The sequence below is a fragment of the Lissotriton vulgaris genome, chromosome 8 (genome assembly GCF_964263255.1).
Source record: "Lissotriton vulgaris chromosome 8, aLisVul1.2, whole genome shotgun sequence".
In the NCBI taxonomy this organism is placed as follows: Eukaryota; Metazoa; Chordata; class Amphibia; order Caudata; family Salamandridae; genus Lissotriton; species Lissotriton vulgaris.
Genome location: NC_141696.1, coordinates 711,421,027 through 711,439,066, shown reverse-complemented (window position 1 = coordinate 711,439,066; position 18,040 = coordinate 711,421,027). Strand labels below are relative to the sequence as shown.

At 46.0% G+C, this 18,040-nt stretch overlaps 1 protein-coding gene across 1 annotated transcript in view; it reads right to left on the bottom strand.

Moving 5' to 3' along the window:
• CDC16 (cell division cycle 16) overlaps window positions 1-15,900 on the bottom strand; it is a 148,468-nt gene extending 132,568 nt beyond the window's left edge. Inside the window, exons 1-2 of the mRNA XM_086934581.1 lie at window positions 15,722-15,900; window positions 8,201-8,255 (exon numbers count right to left, since the gene is read on the bottom strand). Of these exons, the coding sequence (XP_086790707.1) occupies window positions 8,201-8,255; window positions 15,722-15,769 (103 nt within the window). The 5' untranslated portion in view covers window positions 15,770-15,900. The remainder of the gene's footprint in view (window positions 1-8,200; window positions 8,256-15,721) is intronic.
• Between the last annotated feature and the right edge of the window lie 2,140 nt (window positions 15,901-18,040).

Sequence of the window (18,040 nt, the reverse complement as noted above, 5' to 3'; positions counted from 1 at the left end):
TAAACGTTATTGTAATACTGGCGCTATAAAAAGCAAAGCAAAACTTTGTCACAGTGCAGTTTCCCAATACGATACCACGTTACAGCGCTGAGGCAGGGGAGCGACCACTCAAGGCAGGAGCGAGGAGTGGATCACGGCGCTGCGGGGTCAGGGGACGCTCTATATTGGTAGTGGGAGGGCGGCTCAGCTGGGAGGCGGGGCAGGCTCAAGGGAACGGAGCACAACAACAACAGACTCAAAATGGAGGGGAGGGCAAAGCAGGGCGCCGGGGGATATCACATAAACAATGCGCAGGTCGATAATAGAGCAAGCCAAGCAATGTAAACGTTATTGTAATACTGGCGCTATAAAAAGCAAAGCAAAACTTTGTCACAGTGCAGTTTCCCAATACGATACCACGTTACAGCGCTGAGGCAGGGGAGCGACCACTCAAGGCAGGAGCGAGGAGTGGATCACGGCGCTGCGGGGTCAGGGGACGCTCTATATTGGTAGTGGGAGGGCGGCTCAGCTGGGAGGCGGGGCGGGCTCAAGGGAACGGAGCACAACAACAACAGACTCAAAATGGAGGGGAGAGCAGAGCAGGGCGCCGGGGGATATCACATAAACAATGCGCAGGTCGATAACAGAGCAAGCCAAGCAATGTAAACGTTATTGTAATACTGGCGCTATAAAAAGCAAAGCAAAACTTTGTCACAGTGCAGTTTCCCAATACGATACCACGTTACAGCGCTGAGGCAGGGGAGCGACCACTCAAGGCAGGAGCGAGGAGTGGATCACGGCGCTGCGGGGTCAGGGGACGCTCTATATTGGTAGTGGAAGGGCGGCTCAGCTGGGAGGCGGGGCGGGCTCAAGGGAACGGAGCACAACAACAACAGACTCAAAATGGAGGGCAGAGCAGGGCGCCGGGGGATATCACATAAACAATGCGCAGGTCGATAACAGAGCAAGCCAAGCAATGTAAACGTTATTGTAATACTGGCGCTATAAAAAGCAAAGCAAAACTTTGTCACAGTGCAGTTTCCCAATACGATACCACGTTACAGCGCTGAGGCAGGGGAGCGACCACTCAAGGCAGGAGCGAGGAGTACTTTTCTCTTCAGCCACGAGGTCCAGGAGCAATCGACGATGACCAGGCGCTGGATTCGAGATGTCCCAGGACGGATCTAGTTGACTGCGGTGTCGGTGTCCGGATTGGAACCAACAAGCCATGGCAACCGCAACCCATGCAGGATGTCGAGATTGGCTCTGTTGCAGACCAGCAAGTTCTGTGGCGCTGCTCCTTTTCTTCGGGATCTGACGGGAGCCTTGGAACTGCAGACTGGCAAAGATGCTGTTGGTGCCTGTTTGCACAGGGTGGTCACTCCTTGACCACAAGGGAGATATCTTCCGTCTTCCAGTCAGAATGGAATGTCGAAGGTCCAGGATGTCTTTCAAAGATTCGTCCAGGGTAATCTAAAGTCCTAGGGACACAGCTCCTATACTTATACTAAGGATGGGGGCTGGACTATCTGGCTAGGTCCCTCCTATGGGTGGACCTGAGAAGGGGGTGGTTACACCCCTTTCCCTTTGTCCAGTTTCACACCAGAGCTGGGGCTGTGTGCCCCAGCAACCGGTTTGAACTAGGCTATGCATGGAGCACCTTGTGTGCCCCAGGCAGTGTCTAGAAGCATTCACTGAATGCAGCCCTCCCTGCCCCAATACACAAAACTCCTGTCTGGGGAGGTGCCAGCACCTCCCTGTACAGGAAACCTATTGCCCAGGCCTCCCCTGCCGGAGTTTGGTCCAGCAACAGGAGGTCAGACTCGTGTCTGTGGCAGCAGCATCCATTTTGTGATGCTGAGGCTCTGTTTAACTTTTTTTTTTTTTTTTTTGGTAAACCTTTATTATACTTATAGCAATACAATCGCGGGAGAGCAAAGCACCAAGATTATACACATACAGCATTACTTCCCCAAATTGCCCCGTTGTAGCTCAGGATAGTGATCGTATCATCAAATACCAGGATGGATGAGGTTTCTTTTTTCTTTTGGGATTCTAGAACATAGGATCGATAGCAAGCAATCTTATCAAAGTCTACAGCAATTGTCAAATCGTGCAGAGGCGACCAAATGGACAGGTAAAGTGGGAGTAGAGAGGCAAAATAAGCAACACTAAGCAGCCATAAGCACAGTCTCTATACAGGACAAACCCATGCTCCACCCCACTAGAACTGAATACGCCATAGAATTCCCGAAGAAGAAGACAGAAAAGGACAAAGAAAAGGGCCATAGAACCGAAGAGAAAACAAGAAAATACAAAGTTACCAACTCCCCAACCCCCCACCCCGCACCCCTGCAGAAGGCCATGGCCTATCCCCCCAGCAGTGTGCCCGTCGCCCTAATAGGAAACCCGAAATATAGTTAGAGAAGAAGTGAAGAGAGAAGAAAAGATGGAGGAGGAAGACAACCAACATGTGTGTTCTCAGCCGCCCATCCCCTGACCCTCGAACCGATGTAATACCAACGTTCAACTCAGTCAATGTCCCGCCTGTCCTTCATAGTCCCAGCAGTGCGAGCAACAGCAATCAAGAAAACATCCTCAACCTTGCCCCTTGCGATCAGGTGCGTCAACGGAGTCCAGCTGTCCAGTCGCCATCTTAGATGAAGTAGGCGAACGGGATGGCCACAACAGAATAGGATGCTGTCCACCAAAGTCTGTACAAACCAACGCTGTGTGTTCAATAACGGTACAAAAAGAAGCAACGCACAACAGCAATCCCCCAAGGCCGGCTGGCCAGAACAGTAGCATCAGCTCCAAGAAAGGACGGGGAGTAACGCCATCAGACCACAAAGGAGTTGCCGGACATGGCGTCCGGAGACGATTCCCCGGCCACTTCACGAGTCCAGGAACACCAGACCTCTTCACGACCATTGCGGTCAGCACCGCGGCGGTATCAAGATCCCGTTCCTCCAACGCCTCCGTATATACCTGGGTAGGCATTCCACTACGGTCGGATACAGGGTGTGGCGCAGTGTCCCGCACTCGAGAACAATCACGGCCATTCGAGGGCAAATCAGGTAAAATAGCATCCAGCCGGCCCCCCAGATCCTGGGCACTATTACGCAGGGCAGCTCGCAAAGCACTTAGAGCGCCCAGAATATCGCTGATCACCAGTGGTGCCCCAGGAAGAAAGGATGCAGCATTTCTCTTCACCCGAGGTTCACGGGCATGTAGTAGTCCTCAAAGCTGACCGCCATCATCCCTTGCAACCAGCTGATCACCCCGCCGACGCTCTGCATAGCACAGCCGGGCCGGAGGCACAGGGGCAGCAGACTCCATTCCGTCACCACACACAGCGCTGATACAATGTCGGCAATCACCTGGACCCTCAGTAGCGGCCCAGGGTCATCAGTTACAAGTGCCGAGTGCGCGATACACAAAATGGCTCCCAACACAGCGCAGGGAGAGATGAAAGACCTGTCCGGGCCGACTACGGGCTGGGGAGATGATACAATGTATCTCTCGCAACTGCGATACCTTCCAAGCGTGCAGAATCGCGGAGCAGAGTGGGTCTCTGCAGTGGGAAGCGCAGTGCGGCAAACTCTCTCCGGCCGTCCGACTCCTCCCCGCCTTCAATGGCCGCTGTTGTTGTGGTCGGGGCTGGCCGTCCCTCACGCACAAAGACCCGGTCTCACCGCCATTAAGAGCCGGGGAAGAAGCAAGGACGTTTAGCCACCTCTACCGCTAGAAGCATGCCGGGGAACACACCATTGGGATCGGAGTCACCTCCCCGTTCCGAAAACTCGGCTCAAGTACAGGATAGATTGCAGGATAGATTGCAATGCAGGAGGAAAGCGAGAGGGTCGGCGGAGCCGAGGGTTTAAGTGGCCATCATGGTTGCAGGCTAGGCTCCTCCGCGGGCTCTGTTTAACTTTAACCAGGTAAAACAGTAACTGTAGGAGAGTAGGGTCTGCTATCCGATGGTCACCCCAAATTTGTGCTTTTTGCTTCACTGATTTATGACTTAATGTGGCTGTGGGCCTGCTAATCAGACCCACAGCCTGCTGTTCTCTCTCTAAATTAATGCCAATGCACTCTAGGTGCATTACAAATTGGAACTGGTTCACCTTATAGGCCCCTGTAACAGTGTACTCCAGGTACCCAGGGCATAGGTGTATCCAAGGCCTACCAGGGGCTGCAGCATGTATTGTGCCACCCCTGGCCTGGCCTCCATATTTGACACCACTGGCTGAACACTCAGCTGGGGTAAGTTGGTGTAATCACCTCTTACTTAGATATAGTATACCTATATCTAACCTAACTGGACACATGGTAACCTATAAGCCACTCCTATGGAAGGCCTCTGCAATCCTGGAGGCAGAGTGCGTGGTTTCATGTGAGATGGTGCTCTAGCATGAGCTGAGCCTGTCTGCAGCTGTCGGGAACAACTCCCTTAGCTGTTCCGGGATATTGCCATACCATATACTCTTAAGTGCATTATAATCCTCGCGGTTATATGCTAACTTTGGTTTGGCTTTATCAAAACATGTCGAGTAAGGTGTCATACGATTTGGAATACTATCCCCTCGACAGTCTTGTCGGCGGGGATAGCATTCCACCCTTCTAAAGGGACACAACATGTACATAACCTGAACCCCGGTTAAAGTTAACCAGAGCCTCAGCATCACAAAATGGATGCTGCCACCACAGACACAAGTCTGACCTCCTGCTGCTGGGAGTCCTTCCAGCGAGGGAGGCTTGGACAAAGGGTTTCCTGCATTGGGAGGTGCGAGCACCACCCAAGACAGGATTTTGTGTATTGGGTAGGACAGGGCTGAATAGATGGAGACATGCCTGGGGCACACAAGGTGTCCCCGTGCATAAGCCAGTCCAAACCGGTGCTGGGGCTTTCCAGCCCCAGTCCTGGCACGGAGCTGGACAAAGGAAAGGGGGTGTAACCGCCCCCTTTCCTGGTCCCACCCAGAGGAGGGACCTAGCAGGTGATCCACCCCTCAGATTGGGAATAAGAGTGGGAGCAGTGCCATAGCACCTCAGATCATCCTGAAATCAAATTGAAACTAAGAAGACGACTGGACTTCGACATTCTGCTGCACAGAAGACTGAAGAGCATCTCCCTTGTGGCCTAGGAGTGGCCACCCTGTGAACAGAGGCACCATCCAGCAACTCGACGTCTGCTTTGCCGCCGCCTCCTACCGGAGCCCAGAGCTCGATGAGACCCAAAGTTCCAGACATCTCAGAGCCCGATCCACAGTCCCTGCAAAGAAGAGACCCGTGGAGGCACCAAGAGACTTGGGACCGGACATCTCGAAAGACCCCAGAGAAGCTGACTGCGCAGCACCCGAGGCACCCTCGACGCTGTGCTTTGGGGTTTGAGAAGCCCCACAACCGAGCAGCATTTGCACCGAAGATCAGCCCCCCAGCATCTCCACGATCTGCGTGGGGCCCTTTTGCATTGTGCCACTCGACGCGCCATCCCGGCCACTTGCTAGCGGCCATCTTGGCGACGAAACCTACGATTTACACTACGGGTCTGGTTGCTTCAGACTTGCCCTCGCTCCTGTAAAAAGGAGCACCCGCTCTGACCTTGCTGGTCCGAGTGATAAGCTTTCTTCACTTCGTGCGTGGCTTGCATTAGCCAAGGCCTGTTTGCTCCAATCAAGTTGCCGACACCGCCATCAGCTAGAGCCTTGGTGGGACAGCTCGTGATCGACTCCTGGACGTCCTCGACCTCTTCGTGTCTACGTGGCTGCGGAGACAAGCTACACCTCATCGCCTGTTTGCACCCGACATCACCTGGTTCCATCCTGGTTCCAAGGTAGTCACTGGCTAGTGACTTTGAACATTGTCCCCTCTGCTTTTAGGTCTACACCACTTCAGATCCACCCTTGGATCCACCGGAACTCTCTTCAACGACCCGCCTGCAGCATCTTCAGCTCCAAGCACCATCGACCTGCGTGACGAAACCCGACACTACTTCGCACCTGTGCACCCGCTTCCTGTGGGTGAGGTAACTCAGCAACGTCGGTGTTCCTACACTGGTATACACCTCTAGTGTCTAGGTCTAAAGTTTTGTCCTTCTAGGTCAGTCGGAAGGTTCCTTAAACACTAACTTTGTAACTTTTACGCACCATTGACATTGCATTGGTGTATGCGTGCACTTTAAGCGCTGCACCCGAGTCCCACAGGCTTTTCCCGATTTCTTCACTGTTAGTCCCGAACAGCTTCAGCGATTCCCAAGGCCCTAGGCCTTTCAGCCAGGTGGTTCTTATACCACTATTTCAGTATATGGTTTAGGTGGCCCCTAGGGCTCATCCATATTGTGCAACTTTTGTATATTTAAACTGTGTTTTGTTTTAACACATTTGCTTCTGTGCTAATAAAGAGTATAGGGGATAATCGTAGTCAATAAATATATATATATATATTTTTTTTTTTTCAATATATATCTGTGTGGTGTCCTTTCATTTGGTATTCAAGGGGATTGTGTATGGTAAAACAGCTTGCTTCACATGCCTTTACAGAGTTTAGCCTAAGACTGCTTTGTCCACGCTACCTCTAGGATAGCTGGTCTTTAAGGTTGACTTACAACCAATCATCATAAGGGTTGCTTGGCATGGTACAAGGTGATCACTAGAACTAGTGAGCATCATATACCAGGCCAACTTCTCACAGTAACTACATGTCTTCTCCCTCTAGAAGGGTGGAATGCTAGCCCCGCCGCCAGGACTGGTGGAGGGGTAGTATTCCAAAGTGTTTGACACCTTACATGACATGTTTTGATAAAGCCAAACCAAAGTTAGCATTAACAGCGAGGATTATAATGCACTTAAGAGTATATGGTATGGCTATATCATAGAACAGCTATAAGGGGATGGTTCCAAAAGCTGCAGAGGGGCTCAGCTCATGTTAGGGCACCCTCTCACATAAAACCTAACACTCTTCCTCCAGGATTGTCAAGGCCTACCATAGGAGTGACTTACAGGTGTATATGTTTATATATGTAAAGGTAGATATAGGTATACTATATCTAAGTAAGGGGTGATTTCACCACCTTACCCAGGCTGTGTGAACGGACCTGTGGTGTCAGTTTGGAAGGCAAACCAGGGGTGGTACAATACATGCTGCAGTCCCTGGTAGGCCTAGGGTGCACCTATGCCCTGGGTACCTATGGTACACTATACAGGGGCTCACAAGGGTGACCCAGTAACCAATCTGGTATGTACCTAAAGTACATGGAGTCCATTTTATAGAGAAAGCAGATAGTCTGGGGCCCTGAATAGCAGGGTCCTAGGCCAACTAAGTCGAAAACCAGCAAAACACCAGGAAAAAAGTGGGGGTAACCAAATAATCAGATTCCACCTTCCTACAATTAGCATATGGGCTAACTGCTTATCCAGGGAATCTCTCCCAGTGGGATCGTTGTATTGGCATACATCCCTCCCAGTGGTTAAGCCTAGCAGAACATGTAACATGTCACTCAATTTTCAGCCTTTTGAAGACTAGCTCCCCTAGCCAATTCATACTGGAGTTGAATTTGGTAAGATAATCACAGCAATCATATCAAGAGAAGGAATACTTTTTAACAGCATGTGTTCTTTCGTGATAGGCCAAATTGGGTTTCCTCAGGAATACAATCTGGAAAGAGGTAGAAAAGGAATCTAAAATGTGCTTTTTCTTCTGCAACATACCTGTGGGATACTCTGAGGGCTTTGAGCCTTGCTACTCTGTGAGGCCCTTCTGAGCCCCAGGATCTTTTAGGTTTGCTCTCAAACCACTAACTATTTGGGACATTAACCGTTTTTACATGTGTAAGGGTTTACTGAAGCTCCAGACCTTATTTTGTACGATACATTTTTTTTTAAATGAACTATCATACACATATTTTTAAGAAATGGTTTTATTTGGGCATTTACTGTAAAGACTAAATAGGCAGCAATAAAAATATTCATTCATTCTTGAACTCGTAATGGCGGTTTTCAATACAAATGTGCAAGAAACTAAAACTGTACCAGTGATTACACTTAGATCAAAATGTTAAAGTAATGATAATTAACAAACAAATGAATGGCCTAATAAGAAACACTGCCACAAAAGAAGACAGGTGAAAGGATTTTCAAATCTACTATAAAGGAAACTAAAAAGATTTTTTTTAAAGCAAATGGTTAAAATACATTAAAAACAAAGGAAACACATTGCTTACCATGTGATAGTGATGAGACTTTGTCCGCCCAGAATAGAGCACTCTGGTACTGTTGCTAAACACAAAATGAAACAGGAGTTTAATCAATACATAGGCATGGTTCGTGTATTTGTATTGGTGTCACAAAAGTGATGTCACTAACACTTCCCTGGATTTAAAATCGTAACCCACTGTGTGAACCGTCTGCCCCTTTTCCATGCTTATGTAGAATGCTGCTCTTGTATCTCACCTCATCCTCTTCACCTGCATTACACATTTGACAATCGACATTCACCAATCAATAACCATACCCAGTCAACCTCAGTACAGCAAATTAAAGTCACCCTCTACTCATATACAAAATGCATTTATTACTTAGTCATATATTCATTATACACATACTTGAATACAAATAAAGAGGGACAAAGCTGTTAATGTTTTCCAACCAAAATTCACACCTCATTATGACTCTTAAGTCAAGGTATTTAATTTTGACATCATTAAGGATCCCTATTGTGCCGTTACTGTATCGAAAAAGGAACTTAAAGATGTTTTCATCCAAACTAAGTCTGATATGCGTAGGGTAAAGTGTACTACCATGTCTACCTATGTATTTTATCACACCACTAAACCTGAAGGAAAGGGCATGCCTATGTACTTAAAATTCATAACCAAGCAGTCCCATCAGTTTGTTCTGACACGACTCAGACTTGGTATAGTACATAATTTAGTTGCCTTCCCTGAGATGAAACTTCCTAGCCATTCCCCCTGTCCTTGTGATGGTCAGACTAGGCAAAGTACTCGGCACTTCATGCTTATTTGTCCACTCTATATGCATCTTCGCCGTCTCTATCTCAGACCTATGTTTTTAAGATTATCAGTGTATACTATTACCCAAGCCATGGAATTATTATTTGCACTTGACTCTGCAGACACCTGTTTTTTTACTGCTACTTTTTTACTCAAAGCCATTTCTCATAGGAAAAGTCTGGTGTTTTAAATCTTCCGAAATTCTTCTTTTCTGGGCTATTGTTTTATTATAATGTTTGTATTGTGTTTTATTGTACGCTTTTGTGATTGTTTTTAATAGTCGAATAAAGCTTGAAATTGAAAAATTGACTCTTAAGTAAGGCAGTCCCAAGAAAAAAAGAACTACAAGAAAAGAACTTGCTTCTTTCTTCATTGAGAAATCAAAACTCATCTCCAATGACCTCGCCTCAAAGAAGGCTTTACTGCTCGCCTCCAGGGCAGCATTGCCCCTCGTCCTCTTAGATAAGCTCAACTCTACCCCTCAGAACGCCAAGAACAATGCGTCTTGGGGTACATTTACGCCATTTAGTGACCAAGACATCAAAAAGATCCTCCTGAATATAAACCCATCCAACCACTTCAGTGACCCGTTACCCCCGCCCATCTTCATGGAAATCGAGAATGCACTCATCCCTACCTGGACAAGGATTGTAAATGCTTCTGTATCACAAGGCACAATCCCCGACTGCCTAAAAGCAGCACAGGTATCTCCTATACTAAAAAAAAAACGAACGCTGACAAGACTAACATCAATAACTTCCGACCTATCTCCAACCTCCCCACCCTAGCGAAACTCATTGAAAAATGCGTTCAATCCCAACTCTTTGCGCACATTGAGAATACCAACTCCTAGATTAGCATCAATCCGGTTTTCGGAAAGGGCATAGCACCGAATCGGCCCTCACTCATGTTATGGATGACATTCTAAAAATGCTCGATCAAAACGAATCCTGCCTCTTGATCCTCCTTGACCTTTCCTCCTCTTTCGACACGGTTAAACATGACAACTTCCTATCCATTCTGCAAAACAGGATGGGTTTCTGTGATCAGGTGCTACAATGGTTCTCGTCCTTCCTCCACCACAGATCTCAAAGAGTCAAGACCAATCACTCTCTCTCCCAGCCCTCCCCAGTTATCATGGGAGTCCCCCAAGGATCTGCATTATCGCGTATCCTCTTCAACCTTTTCCTGGAACCATTAGCAAACTCTCTAAACTCCACAGGTATTCTTTTCCACATGTATGCCGACGACACGCAACTCTATTTGAAAATCTCATCCCCGGAAGACATCATCGCACTCAACACTGCCCTAACGTTTACTCAAAACTAGTTGACTGAGAACCATCTCCTGCTCAAAACCTCAAAAACGGAATTCCTGCTCATCCCCCCCCCCCCCCCCCCCCGAACCTCATCCCCAAGATAGACCTCTGGTTGAGTCACCTCACTGCTTTCAACTGCTCTCCTCTCATCGTAGACTCAGCCAAATCTCTAGTACTCACCAATGACAAGCACCTGAATATGAAAAATCATATCAGCAATATATGCAAGGGTGCAAACCACTTCATGAGGACTCTCAGAAATATCAAACCTTTCCTTCCACTTAATGATTTCAAGCAGGTGGTCCAAGCACTTGTCCTACTGAGGCTAGATTACGGCAGCTCTACCCTCTGTGGCAATTCCCAAATACACCATGGCTCCACTAAGGGCATCACTGAATGCTGCTGCTAGACTGGTTACAGGCACCAAACGCAATGAGCCCATATCGCCAGTCCTAAAATCTCTAAACTGGCTTCCCTATGAAGCACAACTTCAGTTAAAGATTCCTGTTATGACACACAAAGCTATCCACTTCAATACTCCTAGATACCTGGCACAAAATCTTGAACTATCTTGTGGTGCAAGAGCCTCAAGAAGCGCCACTACTTTCCTCTACAAACCACTGATCCTCAGCAAAAAGAGCACTTGTCACAGAGCCTTCTCTGGCGCTGCCCCAAAGATATGGAACTCGCTACCACCGGATGTACGCTGAATCTTCTCAACAGCGGTGTTCAAACTGGAAGTCAAAAGATTCCTCATGAATAAATTCCTTCCGTAAGTGGGCTGAGCTCTCCTGCCCGATGACATTGTGCCTACTTTCATGGTACCATCATTTACGACCACGCTTCTCTACGACATACTATGAACCTTTACTATTGTTTAATATAACCACCATGTGGTTTTTTTTGCGTGTAACCCGTGACCATTCTTGTTTTTATCTCTACCTTATGTTGTTTTTGCATTATCGTTCCTTCCTTTCCTTCCTAATGTAAAGCGCTCGGATATCCTCTGAGATCTTGTTCGCCCTATTCAAAACTTTATAAATAAATAAAATAAACCAAATTCACACCTCATTATGACTCTTAAGTAAGTCAGTACCTATAAAAAAAGGAATATTGCCTATAACCCAGGTATACATAGTAGAACACCCCTTTACTAAACCTCTCTTGCACAACAGAAGAGAAAGCAAATATGTAAAGCTCTTCATCCTAGAAAGAGTATTCCCATCATGCAAACATTCCACATCAGTACACCAACTGGGAGACCACCCATAATGAAATCGCAGAAGGACAAGGGGAATCAACAACAAGCAGGCAAAGACCCCCATGCTCATCTTTTATTTAGGGTGTTACCATTCCATTCCTTCGTGACTCTAGTTTTCCTCCTGACCACATGCATCTCACTACTTACAACTCACCAGCTTTGCTACCAAACCCTGATCTTGCTCTCATCACCCTATCCACCCTCTGCACCCTGGTCTCCCTCACCTCACCCTTCAGCTGTCTTCTTCCCTGAACTCACCTGACAGCCCAATCCTCCTTATATGCCCTTCACACATTTCCTTGCTCCCTCCTTCCCTGCTCCATTCTCCTATCCACCTTCCTTACCATCTTGTTCCTCCTCTAGTGTCTATACCAAGTGTAGCCAAGATTATCATGACTATTGACTGAACATTCTGAAATGCTATTTAAGCCAGGGGAATATTTAGTAGCGTCACTCCTTAGTGTGTGGCACTGTGTGCCCTGATACACTGCTCTTAACCCTAATTCCAGGAATGCGCAATCTTAAACTACGGAGGTGAGGATAAAGAGTAGGCTGCTAAATTTTTAAGGAGAGCAAACAGCAATGCAGCAGGGATCACATTGAATCCATGGTACTATAGTTCGATATTTTGTACACAGTTGAAAGCTAAGTTTAAATACACATTATCATGGGTCCATTTTTAATGAGTCTATAGGCAATGGAAAGTGCTGCATAGTGCTGGGACGTTCTTTGCTGTGATTCTTGTCCTTTAAGAATGTAGGATACTGCTCTGCATCAAGGAGTGGGATAATTGGGTGTAGTAGTTTCCAATATAAGACAAGGAGCAGATGCATATCTGTCAGCCTGTTTGTTCACGAATGAGGGTGAAGTCTGATATTTAAAGTGTGATCCCATTTAAGTAAAAGGAGGATAAACAATTTTACGAGGCTAATGCAGGTTTGCAAACAGGGTGAACCTATTAAAGGCAGAGTTGTCAGAGTTGCCGGTTTCACACATGCTTACACCTTAAAAATGTACTTTTAACTACAATTACAGACCAGATTGCACAAGGCGAATGAGCTGGCTGGGAGCCCTGCAGTTAAACTAAATCATATTGGAATTTACGAAGGGTTCCCTAAAGTAGGGATACAGACTGAGAGGAAGCAGTGGGACTGGGCGCCCTCACAGTATACCAGCTTAAGACTGTGTAAAACTATATGTGCAAATGTAAAGGTAATTTCAGTTGAAATGTGCAGTGTGCTACCACAGCATGCAATCCACTCTATGCCCCAACACTCTACGCTACTTTACTCTACAGAAAAGTAAACACCAAGTTCTCTTTAAAGAACCTGACATTTGAACACTGTTGTTGAATGCCCAGCAAACGTGACAAGAACAAAATGTAAATGCCTACTCATCGAAGAATACAGTTACCAGAATAAGCTCTATTGGAGGGACAAAGACATGCTGAACTTATTAAAACAAATAAAGTCAGCAAATAGAAAGCAAGCAAATGTGAGTTACAAACCCAATGAATAGTATTTGATATTTGCTATTTATGGAATTTTGTAAAGCGCGGCTATCGCTCCGGGAGGAGCATCTTGGCGCTGAGCAAGCAGAAGATAGTGGAAACGAGGAAGTACAATAGATCATATAGCTGCTAGGACTGAGGTATCAGATTGCTGGAACACCCAGGTTTTCAGAAGTTTCCTGAAATGAGATTCAGTTTCGACTTGCCTGAGATTAACAGGGAGGCTGTTCCAGGCTCTGGCAGCCAGGAAGGAAAAGGTTTTTCCCCCCTTGGTTTTTAACTTGAATCTTGGGATTGTAACAAGATTGGTTCCTGAGGATCTTAAACAGCGTGAAAGATTGTAGTAGGTGAAACGCTTGGAGAAGTAGAGGGGACCAGTTTTCCTGGTAGCTTTGTATACAGTCAGTAAAAGTTTGAACAAGATTCTTTTGTGGAGTGGTAGCCAATGAAGGACGTTGAGGGCTGCTGAGGCAGAGGACCTTCTGGGAAGTCTGAGCACAAGTCTGGCAGCGGCGTGTTGGATGCTTTGAAGTTTTCTAAGGGTGGACTTCTTCACTCCTGCCATCAATCCATTACAATAATCAAGTCGGGAGAGAATTAAAGCAACCACGACTGATTTTCTGGCTGTAATGGGGAGGAAGTCGAAGAATTTCTTCAATGATCTAATAAGACTAAAACAGCATCCAGCAGTGATACGAACATGATCATCAAAAGAAAGGGATGTATCAAATTGAATACCAAGGTTGCGTGCCGAAGAGACAGCGCTCGGAGGGGCTTCTGAATTTTTAGGCCACCAGTCTTTTGGACAGAAGGAAACATCTTTTCCTAGAGGTATTATTTCAGTCTTTGCACTGTTGCATCTGAGATGATTCTTGTTCAGCCACAAAAAGACCTCTGAGAGGCAATTCTGGAATCTAAGTTCTGCATCAGGACATTTCCTATCAATAGTGACGACCAATTGAGTGTCGTCAGCGTACGATGTGGCGAGGATTCCATGGGATTCGATCACTGCAAGGAGAGGGGCCATGTAGATATTAAAATGGGTGAAAGCAATGGGTGAAAGCCTTCCCAGGGCAGTTTTCAGAATGTTCCAGACTGCTGTGCCTTGAGTTAATCGGGCTACCAGTAGCGGCCCTTGGTGGGTGTGCTGCTGGGCGCTGACGTGGGGCGGAGCAGGGTGGGGGGTAGAAAACTACGGCCGATTAATGGTAAGTAAACATAAATAAAACGAATTTCGTTGAGCGCGCTGCATCCCATTTGGCACCCACAACGGAATTTGTCTTATTTATTTATATGCTTACTTACCTCTAATCGGCCGTAACCCGTAGTTTACTACCCCCCACCCAGCCCCTTCCCACGTCAGCGTCCAGCAGCACTCCCACCACGGGCCACCTCTGCCGGCTACCAGTTCCCATGTCCCATGACCAGGGCACAAGTCAGGGGTACAAGCAGGTAGACTGAGTCAACCAATTATTTTTACAGAGTAGAATCGGTCCAACCAGCCTAGAAGCTGGGTCTCAATGAAATATCCTTAACTTGTCCCGGTGTGATTTTTAGAAACTAGACAAGTTCAGCAGCACCTGCACGTTGTCCGATTTCCGTTCCCAGGAGGAACATGCAGCCAGAGTGGAGGCATTTTTTTTATTTTCACCTCCAGGTGGGCCAAAGATAAAGACCGAAGATGAGGGGCCATCTTTTTGTTCCAATATGATCCTGGCTGGGCATGGTCTGGAGCCTCACACTTAGATGCAAATGCAATGGAGGGGAAACAAAGGCACTTAACTTGTTATCACTCCACAGGTACTTAAGTGTGACATGCTTTCGATTTTGTTCAGTTCCTATATACAGGAGATATGCATGCACCCTAAGAATGTCAGATGTGATGGGTCTTTCCCAGTATTACACAAATAGTTCAAAAACCATTATTTTATTTCTTCTATAGTGCTACTCAATTTAAGTTATTTTACCATAATTGTATCCAAAGATTTACTGGGCATGCATCTCTGCAACGGATACATTAAACCCATAACAAATTTAAAATGCAGACTTTGCAGCTAATTAAGCAGACCAGACATCCCTGTTTCTTTCTTAGTTGCCAATTTATTTGTGGCCGAGTTTAAAAACAAAATAAATGTCTTAGTTGTGGCTCAGATTTTGCATCAGGGTTGCGCCACTTTATTGGCACCACCCCGATGCAAAATCTCATTTGTTAAATTTTGCAGTGCGCTTAAATGTACTCGCTAGACCTGATAAAAATGTGTGAGATGTGAATGTGATGGCACTTCTTTTGTTGTCATTGCATCCCACGCGTGATGATGCGGTGTGAAGTCAGGCACCATGACGTCCCCTGTATACTGCGTAACTTGCTTAGTTCCCCACTTATATTTTTGGGGCTTGGGCTCTCCCCACGAGCACCAAGCATCCCCGCTATTCCTAGTTGCATGTCTAATCCCAACCATGCAAAATACTCATTGTAAGGTAGCAGTTTGCAGTGTTTTGGATATTGTGTTTTGTTTGGTATTGCAAGGTGGTAAGTATGGTCAATTCGAAGGCAATAATAATGACAGGAAGTCTGTGCAGACGGCAATACCACTGCAGGAGCGGCCACTGCGTGTAACGCATGCACTGCTGTATTCTCTTCACCTGATCTATGTACATCCGAACGCGCCTTCTCAGCCTCTGCAAATCCATGCTGAGTTGCTCTGCTGTCCGTGTGGGAACGACAGAGAGGCGCAGCCGAATACAGTAACCGGTAACCGACCCTGCGAAGGGGGCTCGACCACAGAAGCGGCTCTAAAAAAAAAAAACACCGGGAAGGAAAGAGAGCGGCTGTACCGCGGCCATCTTGAAATGGTGAGTGGGTCTACTCACCGGAGGACCCATTTGCCTGCAAACTGCAGGGAAGACCACATTTATAAATAAATATGTATTAGAAAAATATAGCAATCTCTGATTTTTAAAATTACAAATCGTTTGTGTTTCTATAAAGACATAACTTTTATTATTAAAACAAAATATCTTATTTCGGGACCGTTTTTGATACTTACACCAAAGCTCTAATATTATAAATGGAGTTTCAGAAAATAATGTTCAATGTAATCAATAAAGTGGTCCACCCAGACGGTTGTCTAAAAATAAATTTGAGACAACAGACATACATCGATCAAAGCTGCACTGAACTAGATGTAAGGCAGAAAACGAACTAGTTACGTTTTCCTTCATTTATAAAATTTGAAAGCGGCCATGTTGACGTGAAAATCTTGCCTAGCATTTTAAATAAACCCAAATGAGTTTGTAGTTAAGTATGCAGTATTACTTATTTCAAATAGCCAAATTATAACTAATAGTATGAATGACATTTTAAATACAGGGTTATTACGTATTTTACTTTTGTAACCAACTTTTTTGTACGTACTAGTTATCATATTATAATGAAAAATTAATATAAATAGCTTCTTCACTTTGCAATGTCATGTCATGAATGAAGCGATTGATGTCTAGATCGAGAATGTTAGGAGGGCCGTCTTTATTGTCTGTTCAAAAGAACGGAGTTCGTGGTTCCGGTCTATGCGAAATCAACTTCCGGCACATGTTCATAGCAATTGCAAAAGAGGGAGGGGAAGTGTTTTACAAAAGTTGAGTATTGTCCCGCCTTACCTCGGTGGATGCCCTAAAGAAGCAAGATAAATCACGTAGATGTCAATGGCTTAGATGTCAATGGCTTAGCCTGCCGACCTTTCCCGCTAGTTTTTGGAGCATGCCTATCGTTTAATAAAGTTGAATGTTATGTCTTTTACACATTCCAGATAATACAAATGGTTTATTAAGCCAAAACAGTAATCAAAGATAATGCGTGGTAATCTCAGAGAGCCACCACCAGAATACCTTGAAATCCCTGTACCACTTTCATGAAAGCAACATCTGTTCCATCGCCATTGCTAACTGAACCAGGTTACAACATAAGTATTTTTAAATGGTAATGATTAACATGGAAATCAAAATGTGAAAGTTTCCTTTAGGAATACTGCGTTCGCCAGTTTCAAGAGAATACTATCCAAATGTGGCGCTGTACATATGGTTAAAGCACATGCTGCAGCGATCAGATTAATAGTGAACTGTGCAGAGGCGTGACTCACCGTTGCTGCAAGCCGCTCCCTTGCTCGTCTCCACGTTCTGCATCCTGCTGGGCTTGGAAGAGGGCCTGTAGGAGAATGGCAGAAGTGGTGGCTAAAGTTAGCCCAACAGTGGTCCCATGCATATTCCAGTAAAAAAACTTGTGAAAGGTATCTTGGTTTTATCCTGAAAAAACATTGTTTATTAAGTAAACTTGAAGGACCTCTGTCCGGCTGGAGATGTCATTCTAAATATAGAATTGATTCCGTCTATATTTATTGTTTTTTTACTGGAATATGCATGGGACCACTGTTGTTTGAAAGAATTGTTCCCCGAGGTCCCCTGTTGACTAAATTGGGGCCCCTTGCTATCAATATAAAGTTAGCCCAAGCTTTCTCTTTTCAGAATGGTCGGCGCTACTGGCAATTTCGTGAAGTAGTGCACTTTGCCTGGCCAAACGACCGCCAACAGGAAGAAACTGCGCACTGAACAGCTAATTAACCCCTGCCTGGGCTGAGTTACTAGGGAGAGCCACGTCATCTTGTGTAAGTTGCACGGCTCCTGTTTGGGCAGCGGGTGCGAAACAGGAAATTAAAACAATCCGGTTATGCACCGGGTGCCACCGCCTAGCCCAATCATGATGTCCGCATGCTGGAAAGACACCCAAGCCCTTCTGTTGGCTCTACATGTCTGCTAGATATTGCGCTTGCTGATTATTCATTTTTTTTTTTTAAACCTTTATTGTACCTTTAAGTTTACACAGCTGTTGGCCCACAACCCGGGGGCTGGCCACTATCACAGTCTTGTATGCACAATGCAGTAAATTGAAACTGAAGTTCAAATACTATT